The 15489-nt window shown below is 42.6% G+C and overlaps 1 protein-coding gene across 1 annotated transcript in view; it reads right to left on the reverse strand.

The window, feature by feature from the left end:
- Positions 1-252: 252 nt before the first annotated feature.
- The window catches only part of LOC119576661 (dynein beta chain, ciliary-like), a 143775-nt gene continuing 128538 nt past the window's right edge, over positions 253-15489 (reverse strand). The window contains 4 exon segments of the mRNA XM_037924310.1: positions 253-889; positions 1040-1172; positions 1326-1474; positions 1737-1910. Of these exon segments, the coding sequence (XP_037780238.1) occupies positions 728-889; positions 1040-1172; positions 1326-1474; positions 1737-1910 (618 nt within the window). The 3' untranslated portion in view covers positions 253-727.

Raw genomic sequence — 15489 nt, forward strand, 5'->3', positions numbered from 1 at the left:
GTGATCTATTTGTGGAATTTACACACTTTTTCACGGTGTTAGAATTAGAATAATTGCTTTTACTATGCAGTAGACCTAACACAAAAAAGGAGGTGTTTTATTCACCTAATAAATGTTTTCTCTCCATTAGCGTTCAAACTAAACTCTTCAAAGTGGGGTTCTTGACGAAATTTCAAAATAAAGCATCCTGAGTACTAGGACATTATTTATTAGGGCAGTAAAAAGCAGAACAGACTGCTGCATGTTATTTATTAGGTATCACATATCATGGCTTATCCACATGTAAGATAAGAAAGGAAAGGGTATACTCTTTTTTTTTTTTTTTTTTTTTTTTTGGTAAGCAAAATAGGTATGTTTTAATATGAGAATATGTAATTTGTGTTGACGAATTTTTAAAAAAGTATATTGAGATATAAGAACTGTTCACATAAACATATAATTCAAAAACCAATATGATGTTAGCTCTTGATCGGAAATTTACCTATGTTGGTGTGTTAACTGTTAGCTTAAGTAATTATATTCTTTTGTATGTAATGAAGCACATAGCGATTTTACTATACAGGTCCATTTTATAATAGTAATATATAGCAGTTTAGATCGCCCAATTAAATCATATATCAACACTGGAGAAAAACGGCATTTGCGATATACGTTAAAGAAAGTTAGCCATCTGAAGGACAAAACTGACAATATGTCTAATTGAATATTGGTAACACCGTGGTCGTCATTACACTTGCAGAAGGAGCGCCACGCCCGCCAGGATCCACTTGGCCGGCTTCTCCTTCGTCTTGAGGCTGAAGGTCCACACATAATGAGGCCCTCGCTCCCGAGTTTTATACATGGGACACTCATACAGGTTGCGGCTCTCAGCCTTATCCACGGTGATGGCCTAAGGAGAGGAAGGAGTGTTATCTTTGTTGAAATTCTAGCTATAGTTTCCATTCACAAGGCAGAAAAAAGATAAAAGATATTCAACAAGGTTTTAAGCATCAACTTCTATTTTCATTGCTCTTTTCTTTTCCTCAAAATTCTGTCTTACCTTAATGAATATAACTGGCATAAGTGGATGGAGTTCCTTTAGTCGAGAGTCAATCAAGATGGAGTTATCTGTATCCCAAGAAGCTCCCTCCAAGAACAGCCCATGTACATAGGCTCCCTCACGAGGCGGCGATCTGCGGGACGGAGAGGCAATAAAATAGTGAGAACGGGAGAGTGTTAAGCATTTCTATTTATTCTATACCAGATATGCATGACCAAAGATATATAAATGATGTTCAGCAAAATATAGAAGAATCTTTATGAAGAAAACAAAGACAGAATCTCACGTAAAGTCTTCCTTATTCTTCTTCGTGACGTCGCACTGCAAGCACATCTGGTCGAGGGGAAGTTCGCACTTGCGAGCAGTGCTCTGCATGATGGCCGTTAGGAAGCTCTGTGGGTTGAAGAAGCCGGCCAGCCACACCGACGGCGGCACCTGCAGGGCGACAGGCAGTGCAGTGCATTGTGGAGTTAATGCTTATCAGATTATGTTCTTCTGACACTGCTAATCAACCAGAATTCAATGCTCTCAGTGCAAAACGTAGATTTAAATGTAATACTATTGCTCTACTTACTGCAGAAATAATATCTTGGAAATGCCAATGAAACAAATAGAATAAAATAACGCATGTTGAAACATTCTTCTCATAATGATGAATGATGAAAGATGCTTTTGGCCATAACACTATGGACGTTACCTGGAAGTCGCCGACCCAAGTCTCCAGCTCCTTCATCCTGAGCAACAGGTCAGCATACCAAGACGTGAGCCCGAGAGTGGAGGCATACGCCCGCACCGCCCATGACTCGGGCACTTGGTCAAGGAACAGCGCTCCGCTTAGCTCCTCCATTGCTGACGTTATTTTCAGCTCACCCTAAAACGTTTACATTAACAGACGATACCCAGAAATTAGTTAATATGATACTATGAAGGTAAACTTAGCAAATATGTGTTCTAGTACTTCGAGATGATCAGTAACTAAGTATATATTAAAGTTGCGTTTCAAATGGTGCTCATTTATATTCATTGTTGGAAATAATTCTACTTTCTGTAAAATACTAGATACTGAAATAAACATATTGTGGGATATTTCATTGTTTCTATAAGGCCAGTGAGAATGAAAGATAATCTGCCCCTTTTCCTTCCTTATACCTTGAAGCCCAAAATCAAGCCTCCTTTGAGAGACATCCGGATGATGCGGATGAGGAGGTTCATCGCTCGCACTCTGGAAGGCGGACCACGCGTAGGGCGTTCGCTCCTCCACCTTGCCCGTGATTCGGCCATTGTGAAACTCCTCGGGCAGTTCTCCAGGAATCTCACCAGGGTCTGCTTCACCTGAAAAAGGCATTGGGAAGTGTTTTGTGTCAGCTTGGAATGAATCCTCATTTAATGGATTTCGAAATAGATGCATACACGGAATATTTCCTTTCCTGTAGAATTATTTCACAGAATTGAAGTTTGGTTAAACATGATAAACAATAATGATTACAATAATTAACTGGCACTATTGGATCTAAGATTTTTGCTGGACTGTGAAATAATGGTCATTCAACTGGTATAGTCACTAATATTTATATTTCTTTTGTTTTCATTCATAGGCTCATATTCACATTTGGTCGCAAAAACCTTTAATCATCGGGAAGGTTACGGAACATCAGCAAATACTGTGTTTCATTGATATTATACTATATATCATGAATAAGTGTATGCTGAAAGACAAATCCAAAGTCGGATTACAAAGCGACTAAGGATACGACTAAATGGTAAAAATGTCACAGAAACCCCTTACCTTGTCTTCTCTTGTGATAACGACACCCTCCTGTGTTCCCCATGTCTCGCGGTTGGAGCTCGAAACACCGTCTTGCAGAGAGGCTCCGACGTCATGGTGAGGAATCCGCTTCGCATTTGGGTGGAGGGCCTGTACAGGTGGGGCGATTCTTGGGGGAGGGACACGTATCTATGTAGCGTGGTAGCCCGAGTAATCCAGGTTTGGAGGCGCTGGGAAAGCCTGGTGCGAGTTCAGCTCTCCAATTCCAGCTCAGAAGGTGGTTAATTAACAGAGGGTTAGAGATTCAGGGAGATCACTACATTTCGTTTGTATGTCCTCTTTCTCTTGTTTAATCAAAAGAAAATAAGAGAACCACTAACTCGAGTGGTCAAGATATAATCAAAAAGGCCACAATGGAACAAATCCTATCTCGCAGATCACCTGGGTCTGGGTGCAGGAAACTCCTCAAGGTATGTGCGACACAAGCCTGCGGTTCCCAGTCGCCGTGATGTGGCCCCCACATACATTGATCTCCCCGAAGAGATGAGCGGAGGTCCTCCAGGGAACCTTGCTGTTTGCCTCCAGAGGTTGAACAGGACATTCACGCTGATGGTCAAAAAGTCAACCGAAAGAACCGACAATTAATCTGTATATCTTTACTAGGATAAATAAGTAGATAGTATTTAAGGAAACAAGTGTTACTTAGTAGGAAGATAAACATTTATTTTGTATGTTCTCAATAACTGGATTGGCCACATCTGTCCCTGAACGTACGGTGTTTGAAATGGGTAGGGTTGTTCCATCCCTGCGACCCGAACTTTCTCCTTTCTACGCGACGCATGCGTGGAAGTAAACACAGAGAGAAAACAAGAGGGACTTTGAATTCAGCCATTTTGGAGCACCATTTCGAGCGTTGTCCTGCGTGAATGTTGTAGAGCGCCTTGTGGAGGGTGGCTTGCATGCCCCGAGGGTGGCTCGTTGTTTACTTGATGCCGGACTCCAGGATGCCCTGTGGCAGGTGAGATTTTGTTTATCATAATTGTCTGAGGACATCTAAAGTTATTACAAAGGACAAAACTTTACAAATCAATAGACGCAGGCATATTCAAGTATGAGTATGATGTACCTCTCATGACCAAAACAAAACAGCATGGTGAACAAATAGATGAATCAAGCAAAAAAATCATACAACAAATTATCAAATCACAACCAACAATGCAAAGGAAATGAGCCATACAAAAAGAAACATGGAGAAAGAACCAAATAGAAGGAAATTTGATGAACTAAACCAACAGGCAAAATGAAGCAAAAACAGAATTAGAGATAGGATAGTCAAATTACACAATAAACAATAAAAAGGTATAAATAAAGGATAAATCTAATAGAAATGAATCAAATAAACCAGACAGAAACCGTCATGATCAGTAAACATAGTGAAACAGACAAATAATATAGTGAAATAAACCAAAAAACAAAACGACCATACAATGATCCGTAACAGAAAGGCAAATGACGATCCAAACAAAAAAGACATTATAAACCAAGCACAAATGCTATTTTGAATGTTTTTAATTTAATTTTTTAAATCCAAAATTGACCTGATAGACCAATTAAAAATTATAAAACATAATGACCAAAACACATGCGACAGCAAAGCAGGAATTGCATATAATGAACACAAGAAGACATGAAGATCAGAAGGAAAAAGACATAAAATGGGATCAAACAAAAACAGGGCTAAACCGAAATAAAAGGGGAAAATCATATGATGAAACAAACAGAAAACATAAGAGACAGACTTGTGGCAAACATGTGGTTCTCGGGTTTGCTTGCTGGCTCAGCGCTCATGAAGACCCTGTATTCTTGGTGAGCTCCGTCTGCGTTGAGTCTCCAGCTTCTTCTCCGCTGCGGGAAGCACGCCCTCACCAGAGAATGTTCTAGGAAATAAATAAACATTCTGTATAAAAAATTGACTTCTTGGTGTTATAATGATTTCTTTTTAGAATAGTCTTTTTCTACCAATACGTGTGTGATAAGTACACGCAATGTGTGGGGTTTACTCTGTGAATGCACAGGACCTGCAGATGACCCAGTGGCCTCTCTGGAGGCGTAGTTCTGAATGGCCTCCTCTGCCACCCTTCTCCTGCCCTTGGCCCAGCGACACGTTGTTGTGCAGACGCGGTTTTCTCGCAGTGTAGCCAGGCTGTGCCCGAGCCCGCTCGACGGTCCGTGGCAGTCATTGACGGAGGGGGCGGGAGGGAAAGCAGAGGGAGACAGGGAAGGAGATTGGGATGAGAGAGGGGGGTGAGAGAGGGAGCAGTGAGAGGGAGAGAGGATGTGAAAGAGCGAGAGGGAAAAGGAAAGGTTAAAGAGGGTAGTGGAAAGGGAAGGAGAGAGAAGACAGTAGTTAAGGTCGAGGGCATGAAAGCTATCAGTATTCACATGCATACATAAAATGTTTAATGTGAGAAGTAAACAGTATAGATATGAATAAATGGATTCAGTTGCAAAACAAAGTAAAAGTTCCCAATAGCTCCTGAAAAGTGACCTTGAGAGGGTCGACGCCGGGGGAGAGGATGAAGAGATAGGCGTGGACGGCCCACTCGTCCTCGTAGCTCTGCGAGAAGTCAATGTTCTCGCCCTCCACGTACTCCTCCCCATCCGCTCCTCGGATGAACAGCCTGGAGGTAGGAAGCAAAAAGGGGGAATCAGGCTTTCATATGAAGGTGTACCGTATATATCGGTTCCACCTTTCTCAAACCCTTTATTTTCCCATTTATTTCGTATCTCTTCCTCTCTATATATATCACACTCATCTTTTCCCTTACGTATTCCCTGTCTCAGTCTTCTCCATCGTCAATTCCACTCATAAATATCATCCAAGCCCAATGTAAAACTCACTGCATGGCGTGCGTCATGCGGTCAGGACGCAGGCCCCTCATGATGACCAGCCGCTCACGTCGGACTTTGCCCTTCCAGTCTCCGGCAGCTTCTCCTTCTCGGGCGCCTCGCACTCGCAGTTACTGCGCCATCGCTTCACGCTTGTTCTCCAGGTCGCGGGCCAAATTTCTGCAAGGGTTTAACATTTCATAAAAGCACGAACCATTAATAAGTGTTCCGGTAAACTCATCCGAGACAATCAACATTGCTGCAAATTATTAGAAAAATTGTATAAGCTGTAGCAAAGGCGTAACCTTATAGATATTGTACGTAACAATGCCCCCCCCTCCAAAGGCAATCATTCCATAATAGTTGCAAATCATGAAAAACTTAGCTCTGGACAAATACACGTTGCACTTGAGAAGATTATTGCAGTAGTCTTGATATATTATGTTCTTGTGAATTACCATTAAAGGTTTTTTCTCTTGTAAAACTGTACAACTATAACCACGCCTGTACCTGAATTCGTCGACATGCGAGAGGGAGCGAAATCGCGCCCTAGTTGTGTTGGTGATGATGTCGATGGGCGAGGACCACGTTGGTGAATCGCGGGAACCGAAAGCAGAAGGTCCAGCTCGATGGCGCCCACCTCGCCCTGGGAGGCAAGGACCTGAAAAAAGGGAGACGTCAGTTTGATCTACTGTCGAATACCACCAATACCGTGTTAGAAACAAAGCAATTCAGTATTCATTTGTGACTTGTAATGTAGACATAGGAATTCAGGTTATTTTCTTGGGAAATGCAGATATCAGCAGCAGCAAAAATAAACTGAGACGAATATGGGAATCATGAATGTGAATGGTGTAATGAAACCAGAGGAAACATGCTGCAGTATTGCATGTGAGCAACTACAACGAGTTAAAACCAATAATAATGAATTGAAAAAATACCGTGCAATGACGAGCCAGAATTTTTTTTTTTTTTTCACACATAAGCATTCATCGTATTTCATAAAAGACGGTATAAGAATGAAACTGAAGCCTCCCCCAAAATGACTGAATGTAATAATCGGAACGTGAATGAGAATTTGACCGCTGCGCGCGACGGGCTTGCTCACTCGGAGGTCATCTGGGCGGCAAAGATGAGCTTGGCCTTCTCGAGAGCTCTGGGGTGTAGAGGAACACGTGTACGTGATGGTGTCTAGAGGGCATTCGCGCGCAGCCGCACCTCGTCGTGGCTCCGAGCGCTCGAGGCCTGCGGAACACCACTCGAATGCCTGGCGGTCGAGAACAGGCCAGGGGGAAATGGGCTGCAAGTTCTATTTGTCTTCAGAGAATTAGCAGTGAAAAAATATCAAGGAATACAATTGAATTTGGCAAAAAACCATACGAAACAAAAACTACTGAATATCAGATGAAAAACTTCGAAGTTCATTTAAGCCACAGGTCAAGTCATCCCTTCAAAAACTACACTCTGAAGCCAGCGCTTTAAGGCGAAGTTTCTCACTTGACCGAAAAGGCGAAAACCAACCTTAAGAGAAAACTGGTAGATGGGGTTGAGCTGTGAGGGTCGTTGAGGATGAAGTAGAGAAGAGAGGATCGGGCGGCGGCGGCGGTAGATTTCGCGGGCATCGTCGATCTGCGCGCTCGTGTTGCGGGCTTCGGCGACTGCGATGAGAGGGGAGGAAAATGGCGAATTCTCTCCTCAGTTCTGATTGCAGGGTACAGTAGCTTAGTGTTAAACTTGTATTGCGTAACTGCGATGCTGAAGAGATTTAGTCTGCTTCTAATGCGAAGCAAAATTGATTGACTACCCAATAAAACAGAAGGGGATAACCCCCCCTTACCTACTCCTGAATTCCGGGCCCGTGGCCTTCGATGGCCCAGGATTCTCCACCAAGCCGTGTCTCCCAAGAAGTTTCCTCGGCGGATGACAGGCGGCTCAGGTAAGTTCATCCTCCAGGTTCTTCAGCTTGAATCTGAAGTCGTTCTGTTGCTTTGGCAAGGTATACTGAAACGCAAGAGAAACAGCGTCTGTAAGCCATTGGATGTCCGCTATGGGCTATTTTGGGGATCTTTTAACAGGTGCTAAGCTAGCTGTATATTTTTTCAGGTAGTTATACACAGTTAGCTCTTCTAAAAGCCAACCAAGAACTTACCTGGAGCTCCTCAGGTCTGGCCCTCTCCGGCCTTCACGACCTCCGCCAGCAGCTGGTCATCGAGCCCGTGCGCGCGTCACTGTGAAGTGGATCAAGGTGCACTGCGCCTGCAGTTCGGGGCTTGTAGTGCGGGGGTGGCCCGCTTGGTGTGGAGGATCAGCTGGAATGTGTCGTTGTATTTCGATTTCCCGGTCGCCGATTTAAGTGCGCGGGAAAGGAAATTCGCGCCTGCTGAGGCGGCATTGGGCGATAACACACAAATTTAATGATGACATTTTCGTATGAGAAATGCAGAGGCACTGCTACGAAATATTGCTTTTGCACTACTAAGGACAACTATGTTTACAAACTTTCGTTCATCTTTTACTAAACACCTTTCTTCACCTTGTCTTCCCGCTCACCCACAAACCCTTCTCCCTCTACCCAATCCACACTCCCTTCCACTCCATCCCTCTCCGCCCCTCCTCACCTTGCCGCGCTTGATAAGGTTCTCCCCGATGAGCGGGTCGAGACGTGGTTCGAGGCTCTCCGGGGGTTCTCGAATGAGGACAGGTCTCGCCCCGGGTGATGGTCGGCCTCAGGACGTCGATGGAGTTCCTTTGGTCGAGGCGCACCACGATCAGCTGTTCGCCGTACCTCGCCTTGATCACTTGATGCCCTGGAGCTGTGTGTGGGGTACAGAGTGGAATGGTTTGGGTTTGAAAGCTACCTGCACAAGATTTGTTGTTACGGAAAGTATATTTAGTTATAGTGAAGGACAATAGATGGAGTCTTGCCAGGAATAACTTGATAGGAAGGAAGGAAACTCGTCTCATAAAATGCCTGAAGGCCATAGCCCTGCAATCAGTTCCGAGCTTCAGATAATTCAACAGTGTAGCTTGTAAACCTGCGGGTCGATAATGAGCGGCCATCGATCGGAGTTGGTGAGGATGATGGCGTTCTCGCGTGGACATGCGGTCGGACGGGAGGCCCTCGTGTTCCAGCCGGCGATCGTTTCGCGTCGTCATTCAGGAGCTTGATGGGTCCAGGTTGTGCGTGATGGGGATCACGGGCTGCAAGTGGGAGGGAGATTATGTCCTTTTTCATGTGAAAAAGCAAAAAACAACAACTGACTGCATCGCGTTAAACGCGCATTTCAAGTCTGAAATTTGATAATGTTTTGAGATGTGAACAATAATTTCTGTTAGAATGGCATTGCACACATTTCATAGTTATGTCATGCAATTATTATCTTCAGAAAAGACATGTATATGTCAGAATAAAATTTGTATAAAGTAAACAACGCACAACAATTCCATTTAACACACCAAATGGACGAGGTTCCGGACGTAATACTGTATTGCAATGATTTAGCATTTCGTTTCTTATTGTGTTAAATTCTTTACTTAAGTATTTTCTTCTTTGGGGTTAGTATTCACACCTCTTGAGTTACAAAATACCTATTAATATAATTTCTTTGGAAAGACCCAATATATGTTTTCATTACGATTGAAAATATTACAGACGGCAAATTACAGGCAACGGAGAACTTCCTATTTCGGCATGCAAATTCACGACTTCGGCAAGTCGGCGAAGAAAGGAATGAAGTCGAAAACGGGGTACAGAATGAATATTCACAGAGGAGAAAAAGACGTTTTATATTTACACTGCAGACCAACTCTCGTTTCGAGTTTTAGAACTTTATTCACTCTAATTTTCTACACAAAAGTTTGGTTCACTAGACTACTTCCTAGTCTCTACCAAGTGCTAGGATAGTTGTTTTGAGTATCCTAGAGCACGTCCTTGCACTCTAGGAAGTCTAAGTCGGACAACCCCACTGCCAGAACGGATAGACTCGGAGATCGATAGGATATCTGTCATTTTCTTCTGTAAGACGCCGAAGAACCGATTTGTAAAATGATCTCGAGAAATAGTGATTCAAGATGTTAATAGAAAAATGTTCATGTTCAAATATCTGACTCGGTGGACATTGGCAGGGGAACATAGACGGTAGGGAATTTCATCCGTGTGGCATAACACCAAACAGAGGGTTTTGTAATAGGAGAGGCTTATATGCAGGCGGTAATCTAAACAAAAGACGTATTTCAACCAGTCGACAAGAAAAGTCATTGTAAAAGTAAAAACACAGTTTCAAATGGAATGAGAAAAAAACTAAAAGATGTTTATACATATAAAAAGTCCTGGTGAATGTAAATAAAATTCTTCTGTGTACGTTTGGGGATATATATACTTTCCTCACTGGGTAACTGGTGTGGTAAAAGGTAATAAAACACAACAGTTAGCCCAAAAAATCTTTTTTTTGTGGTAAAATATATCGCGCCTTCCTAAAAAAATCCATTATTCATAAGGGTAGTCATATAAAAAAGTAGAAATCAGAAGTGTTATTATCATTCATTCCTGAAAAAAAAAATAATGTTGCTCCAAAAATAAAATATACATAGACAAATTTTTTTTTTGAAAAAAAGTTGACATCAGAGTGTTGTAGCACCTAAGTGACAAAAATTGTGCTTATATATATACATACATACATTATATATATATATATATAGATAATATATATATATATATATATATATATATGTATATATAATATGTATGTGTGTGTGGTGTGTGGTGTCGTGGTGTGTGTGTGTGCTTGTATATATATATATAGGCTATTATAGATATATATATATAGATATCATATATATATAGATATTATATATTAATATAAAGAAGAGAGAGAGAGATAGTAAAGAGAAAAGAGAGGGGGGGGGTACAGAAAGAGAGAAAACCGACAGAGGAAGAAAGAAAGAGAAGAACGAAAAAGAGGGAGAAAGAGTGAGTGAACGAGAGAGAGAGAGAGAGAGAGAGGAGACGAGAGAAGAGACGAGAGAGAGAGAAAAGAGGAGAGGGATGAGAGAGACACGAGGAGAGAGTAGAGAGAGAGAGAGGAGAAGAGAGAGAGAGAGAGACCTGAGGAGAGAGGAGAGAGAGAGAGAGAGAGAATAGGAGGAAAAAGGGGTGTATATTGAAAGTTGTGGTAAATGAAAGGCGCGCACACACACACACACACACACACACACACACACACACACACACACACACACACAACACACACAACACACACACTATTTATATATATATATATATAATTAGAGATATAATAATATAAATATATATATGTGTGGTGTGCGTGTGTGTATGTATGTATGTATCTATACAAATATCTATGTATATATATCATATGTAAATGATATATTACATATTATATTATATATATATATATATATATATATATATATATAGATATATACAGATGTTACATTATATATCTAGTAGGATATATATATAATATATATATATATACATATATATATATATTATTAATATATATATATATATGTATATATATATATATATATAATATATATAGAGAGAGAGAGAGACGAGGAGAGAAAGAGAGAGAGAGAGAGAGAGAGAGAAGGATGGAGGGGATTGTATATTGAAAGTTTTGGAAAATTGAGAAAGCAATCGAGGAAATGAGCGTTAACATACGGAGATGACGAGAGACGTCACTTGAATTCGGGATTGAAAGTATTAACCGGAAGTTTCTGCTTACAGGAAGACCGATAGCGTAAATGTAGCAGTGTGATAGGGATGGTCAAGGAAAGGTATGAAAAAGGAAAAGTAACAGAAGAGAGGCCTTTAAGGGAATGTGTACAAAATAGTTAATTAAATTAGCTCAGAAAATATTCTACAAGAAGGAGTGATGAGTGGACACAGACTAACATCATGGACAGTGAGAGGAACGAAGTAGTTACAGGGTTGGTTGGAAGCCGATACAAAGAGGGGATGGCACAGGAGAAAAAGGCTGGTCTGGTAGCCTACGGTGGTGTCATTGTACCAAAGGAATCATCAAAACAGTGATCCAGAACACAAAACTTGCACAATTAACGTGTTTCACATTCGTCGCCTGCAGATGGCAATGTCCGCAAAATCAGGACAGTGGCCTCATCGGGAGAGAAGTTTGGTCGGATCGCGATGATGTATATGAGATATATGAAGATATGGAAAAGGTGTGGAATCATAACGTGGAAACAATTAATCATAATTATAACAAACAAACTCAAAAAACATTACTGAATATACTGAAAAAACAGCGCTTCTTACGTTACTTTCTGAAGGAGAGGAAGCCACAGTTGTCCCATGGAGTTCGCGTCGGTAGTGCTTCGTGAAGCCAACCGAACGTAGGAGATAAAGCAGCTACCAGCAGGATGTCCCCGGGCAAGGTCTCTCTATAGTGCATTCGAGTGGGGACAAATGTAGATTCAGTCATCCGATGGAAGAGTGGATTACAGAAAAAAGACAAGAGATGTAAAAAGGAAATTGAAAAGTAAAATGACAAAATGAGAAAACAAAAAAAGGACGGTCTTAGACGCCTTAGCCTCACTTACTGCGCCACGGCTTCAGCCCAGCGGATTTCTCCGAACGACAAGCCTCCGACCCAGGCGGTTGGCCGAGGGCGATGGGTTGGGCGGTACTGTTCGCCTCTCTTCGCATCGCAATTTTCTCGGCCGTCGCCGTATCGAATTCTTGCCTGAAGCTGCGGCAAGCTGTTCCTCAAAGACTCTGTCAATAAACACAGAGAAGTTTAAGAATCAGAACAACACGCCGTCCAGACGAAACATACCAAGAATAAAAATAACTTCAATTAGACCCAAAAAGGGAAAATATCGTCACACTGAACCGGCTCACCTTGATCTTGGAGATAATGCAGGTGGAGGCGATTCTGGCCGCAAGCCAGCTCGTTGTGGGTCCTCAGGGCGCGTCGCTGGCTCCACGTCGCAGTAAACCTCGTAGTAAACTGATGAGGTTGATGACCCACGGAACACGGCCTGAGAGAGGCAGTACTTGTGCGAGATCAATTTCTGGGGTGATGGTAGCACATACAAATCTACTGAACATAGCAGATTCAGTGAAGCACTCAATAAGAAGTTGTAAAACTGATTAACCGTAATGGACACAAGATGTTAAGAAGCTTCTGATTCTTCTGTGTTTTACTCTGTCAAGAGTCTGCCAATGAATCATAACGTTGTTACATATGGTGTCAAGTTACATCATTACAATACAACTGTACCTTTTCACCTCTCTCCCACCAAAAAAATAAAAATAAAATAAAATAATAATAATAATAAACTATTAATAATAAAATAAGAATATAAAAGAAGGATTAGATAGCGATGCTAATACATGGCGGTACTAATAAACAACTCGGGTCTTGTACCTGCAGCAGCTAACAGACTTTAGAACGGATGAAGTCCGGGTTAAATTATTGGCATCAGGTAAGGCTCGAGCAATGTTCTTGAATGATGTCTGGATGAATTTTTCCTTTCATAGTTAATGAGCTGGGTCCAAGAACTGGTCCACCTTCTCCATATCACCTGGTGGAAACAAGGAAGGAAGAAATTATGGTAAATGGCCACATTATTTCCCTTTAAAAGCAGTCATTACTTCGAGATCCTACCAGTGGTTTCCAAATACAAAAAAAGGAAATTTAGGTCAGCGATCCAGGTTCATTTACATTGGCCGCTTCCAAGACCTGTCCTTTGGAATTTTGCAGTTTGGGGCCAGCAGCACACCCCCAACATCACGGCGCCGTTACTCTGGCACGCTGACGGTGGCGACCGAAGGACTTCAGCCTCTGTGAGATTCGGCCTACAAAAAGCGTGTTGATTAGAAATTTCTGCCAAAAACTATGTAGTATGACATTAAACAAAGGTCTTGGCTAATAGTCTCTTGACCTTTCACCTTGTTAAGCGTGTTGAGCGCTTCCTTTGCCGCGACGAGGGCAGGTTCTGCCTTGACCAGGTCCTCCTCGCACTCCTTCCGTCGCTTGGCCACTTCGGCCTCGATGATGGCGACCTTCCGCTTCTCATCATTAGCGCTCTCGTTTTCTTTCGACACCTGCGAATTGAATAACGTCCAATACTTTGTCTTAACCGAATTCATTAAGGTAACTGACAAACAGATGTGTGCACTTTTATTTAATCAAGAACACGAAATTCTCATGATGGAACGTCAATTTAACCCATTAACACCGGAATTCAACAACGTGAATATTTGCTTTGAAGATGTATCTATTAACATTAGAACAATGAGCTGAAGAGGAAAAAGAAACTACACGTACCTTTGCTGTCTCGGCTTCCACGATGCGGATCAGCTTATCGGCTTCGTCGTTCTTCTTCTGGAGTTCCACCTCCTGCACGGGCGAGCTTGGCCTTGAGCTCGTCTACCTGAGGAACGAGAGCGCTCGTCGGTTAGCGATTTCTGTCCGGCTTGGCTGGCTTATCGTCTAGTCTGTTTGCCTCGATACAATAGTTGTCAATGCGTTCGGCGGATGTCTTATTTTAATGCAATAGATGTGTGTACCTGAGAGAGAGAGAGAGAGAGAGATGAGAGCGGAGAGAGACGAGAGAGAGAGAGAGAGAAGAGAAAAGCGAAAGGAATAGAGACAGCAAGGACTGACTCACTGTGTGGAGGTCGTCTGAGCTTCTGCAGGCCGTTTTCTGCAGACTCTCGATCTTAGCTGGAGTTCCTGGTGCTTGCCGAGAGGAAGCTTCGTGTAGAGCGAGATGAAGCCCAGGAAGGTCTTGCGGCGTCGTGTAGTTGTAGCGGCGGTCGTAGTCAGGTAGAGTCGGCTCATGTCGTTCACGGACGTTGTGGGACGTGCGCCATGAACTTAGGGACACGGAGCCTCGCAGGGATTCCTGCCAACGTCATTATTTTATGCCTCGACAGTGAGAATCATTCTTAACATCGTTGCGCACCAGATAGATATGAACCTTCCTGTGTTGGTAGGCGTCATTGATATCTCTATACCATATCCGAATTACCCTATAGGAGAACTGACGGTACCTTACTAGAATATTAGTAGATAAGTTATACAGGAAGTACTCGAGAGTTCCGAGGATATGTTTCTGAAAACGGACACCCAGCGTCCGTCCGCGGCCATTCGTGGAACCAGCAATGGGCGTGCAGCTGATGATGGCGGGGAACTGTCGAGCTTCCACTCTGACGAAGTGCCAAACAGATAATTCTTATTCTGCTTCGTTCATTTTCGTCTCGCGATGTTTATTCTTATTCTCCTACTTTGACGGCCAAACGTCCCTCGAAGGTTTCAGAAATACCTGAGAGCGGAGCCGGACGGGCGAGAAGCAACAGGACCATCTTCAGGTCTTCCTCACTCGGTCGATGAAGAACCTCCAAGCAGTTGTTTTTTTATCGCGGCGTTGTCCTGCTGACCTGTGCTCTTGACCTGAGGTGGATTGTGTGTGTGGGTGGGGAGACAGGCAGCGAGGTGGACGAGTGAGGGTGAATGAGCCGGGGAATATCCGGTTCGTAATGATGTATGGCAATGAAGGATGGTGTGTTCGAGTTGTGTTGAAAAAGACGGCAATTAGCAACTTTAATTTTTTTTTAATCGGATAAATTTTCCAAAAGAATTCACTAAATATTAATCACTGAAATATCGACTCGCAAATGCATCACGTGCGAGAAGGAACACAGGATCTATGAATACACGTAAAATGAGCAAGAGAAAAGTCTAGTTGTAAGGAACCAAGATATGTTCACTCTAAAAATAAGTTTTGCTGAAAGCTTGTTTTT

This window comes from Penaeus monodon, chromosome 9 (assembly GCF_015228065.2).
Source record: "Penaeus monodon isolate SGIC_2016 chromosome 9, NSTDA_Pmon_1, whole genome shotgun sequence".
In the NCBI taxonomy this organism is placed as follows: Eukaryota; Metazoa; Arthropoda; class Malacostraca; order Decapoda; family Penaeidae; genus Penaeus; species Penaeus monodon.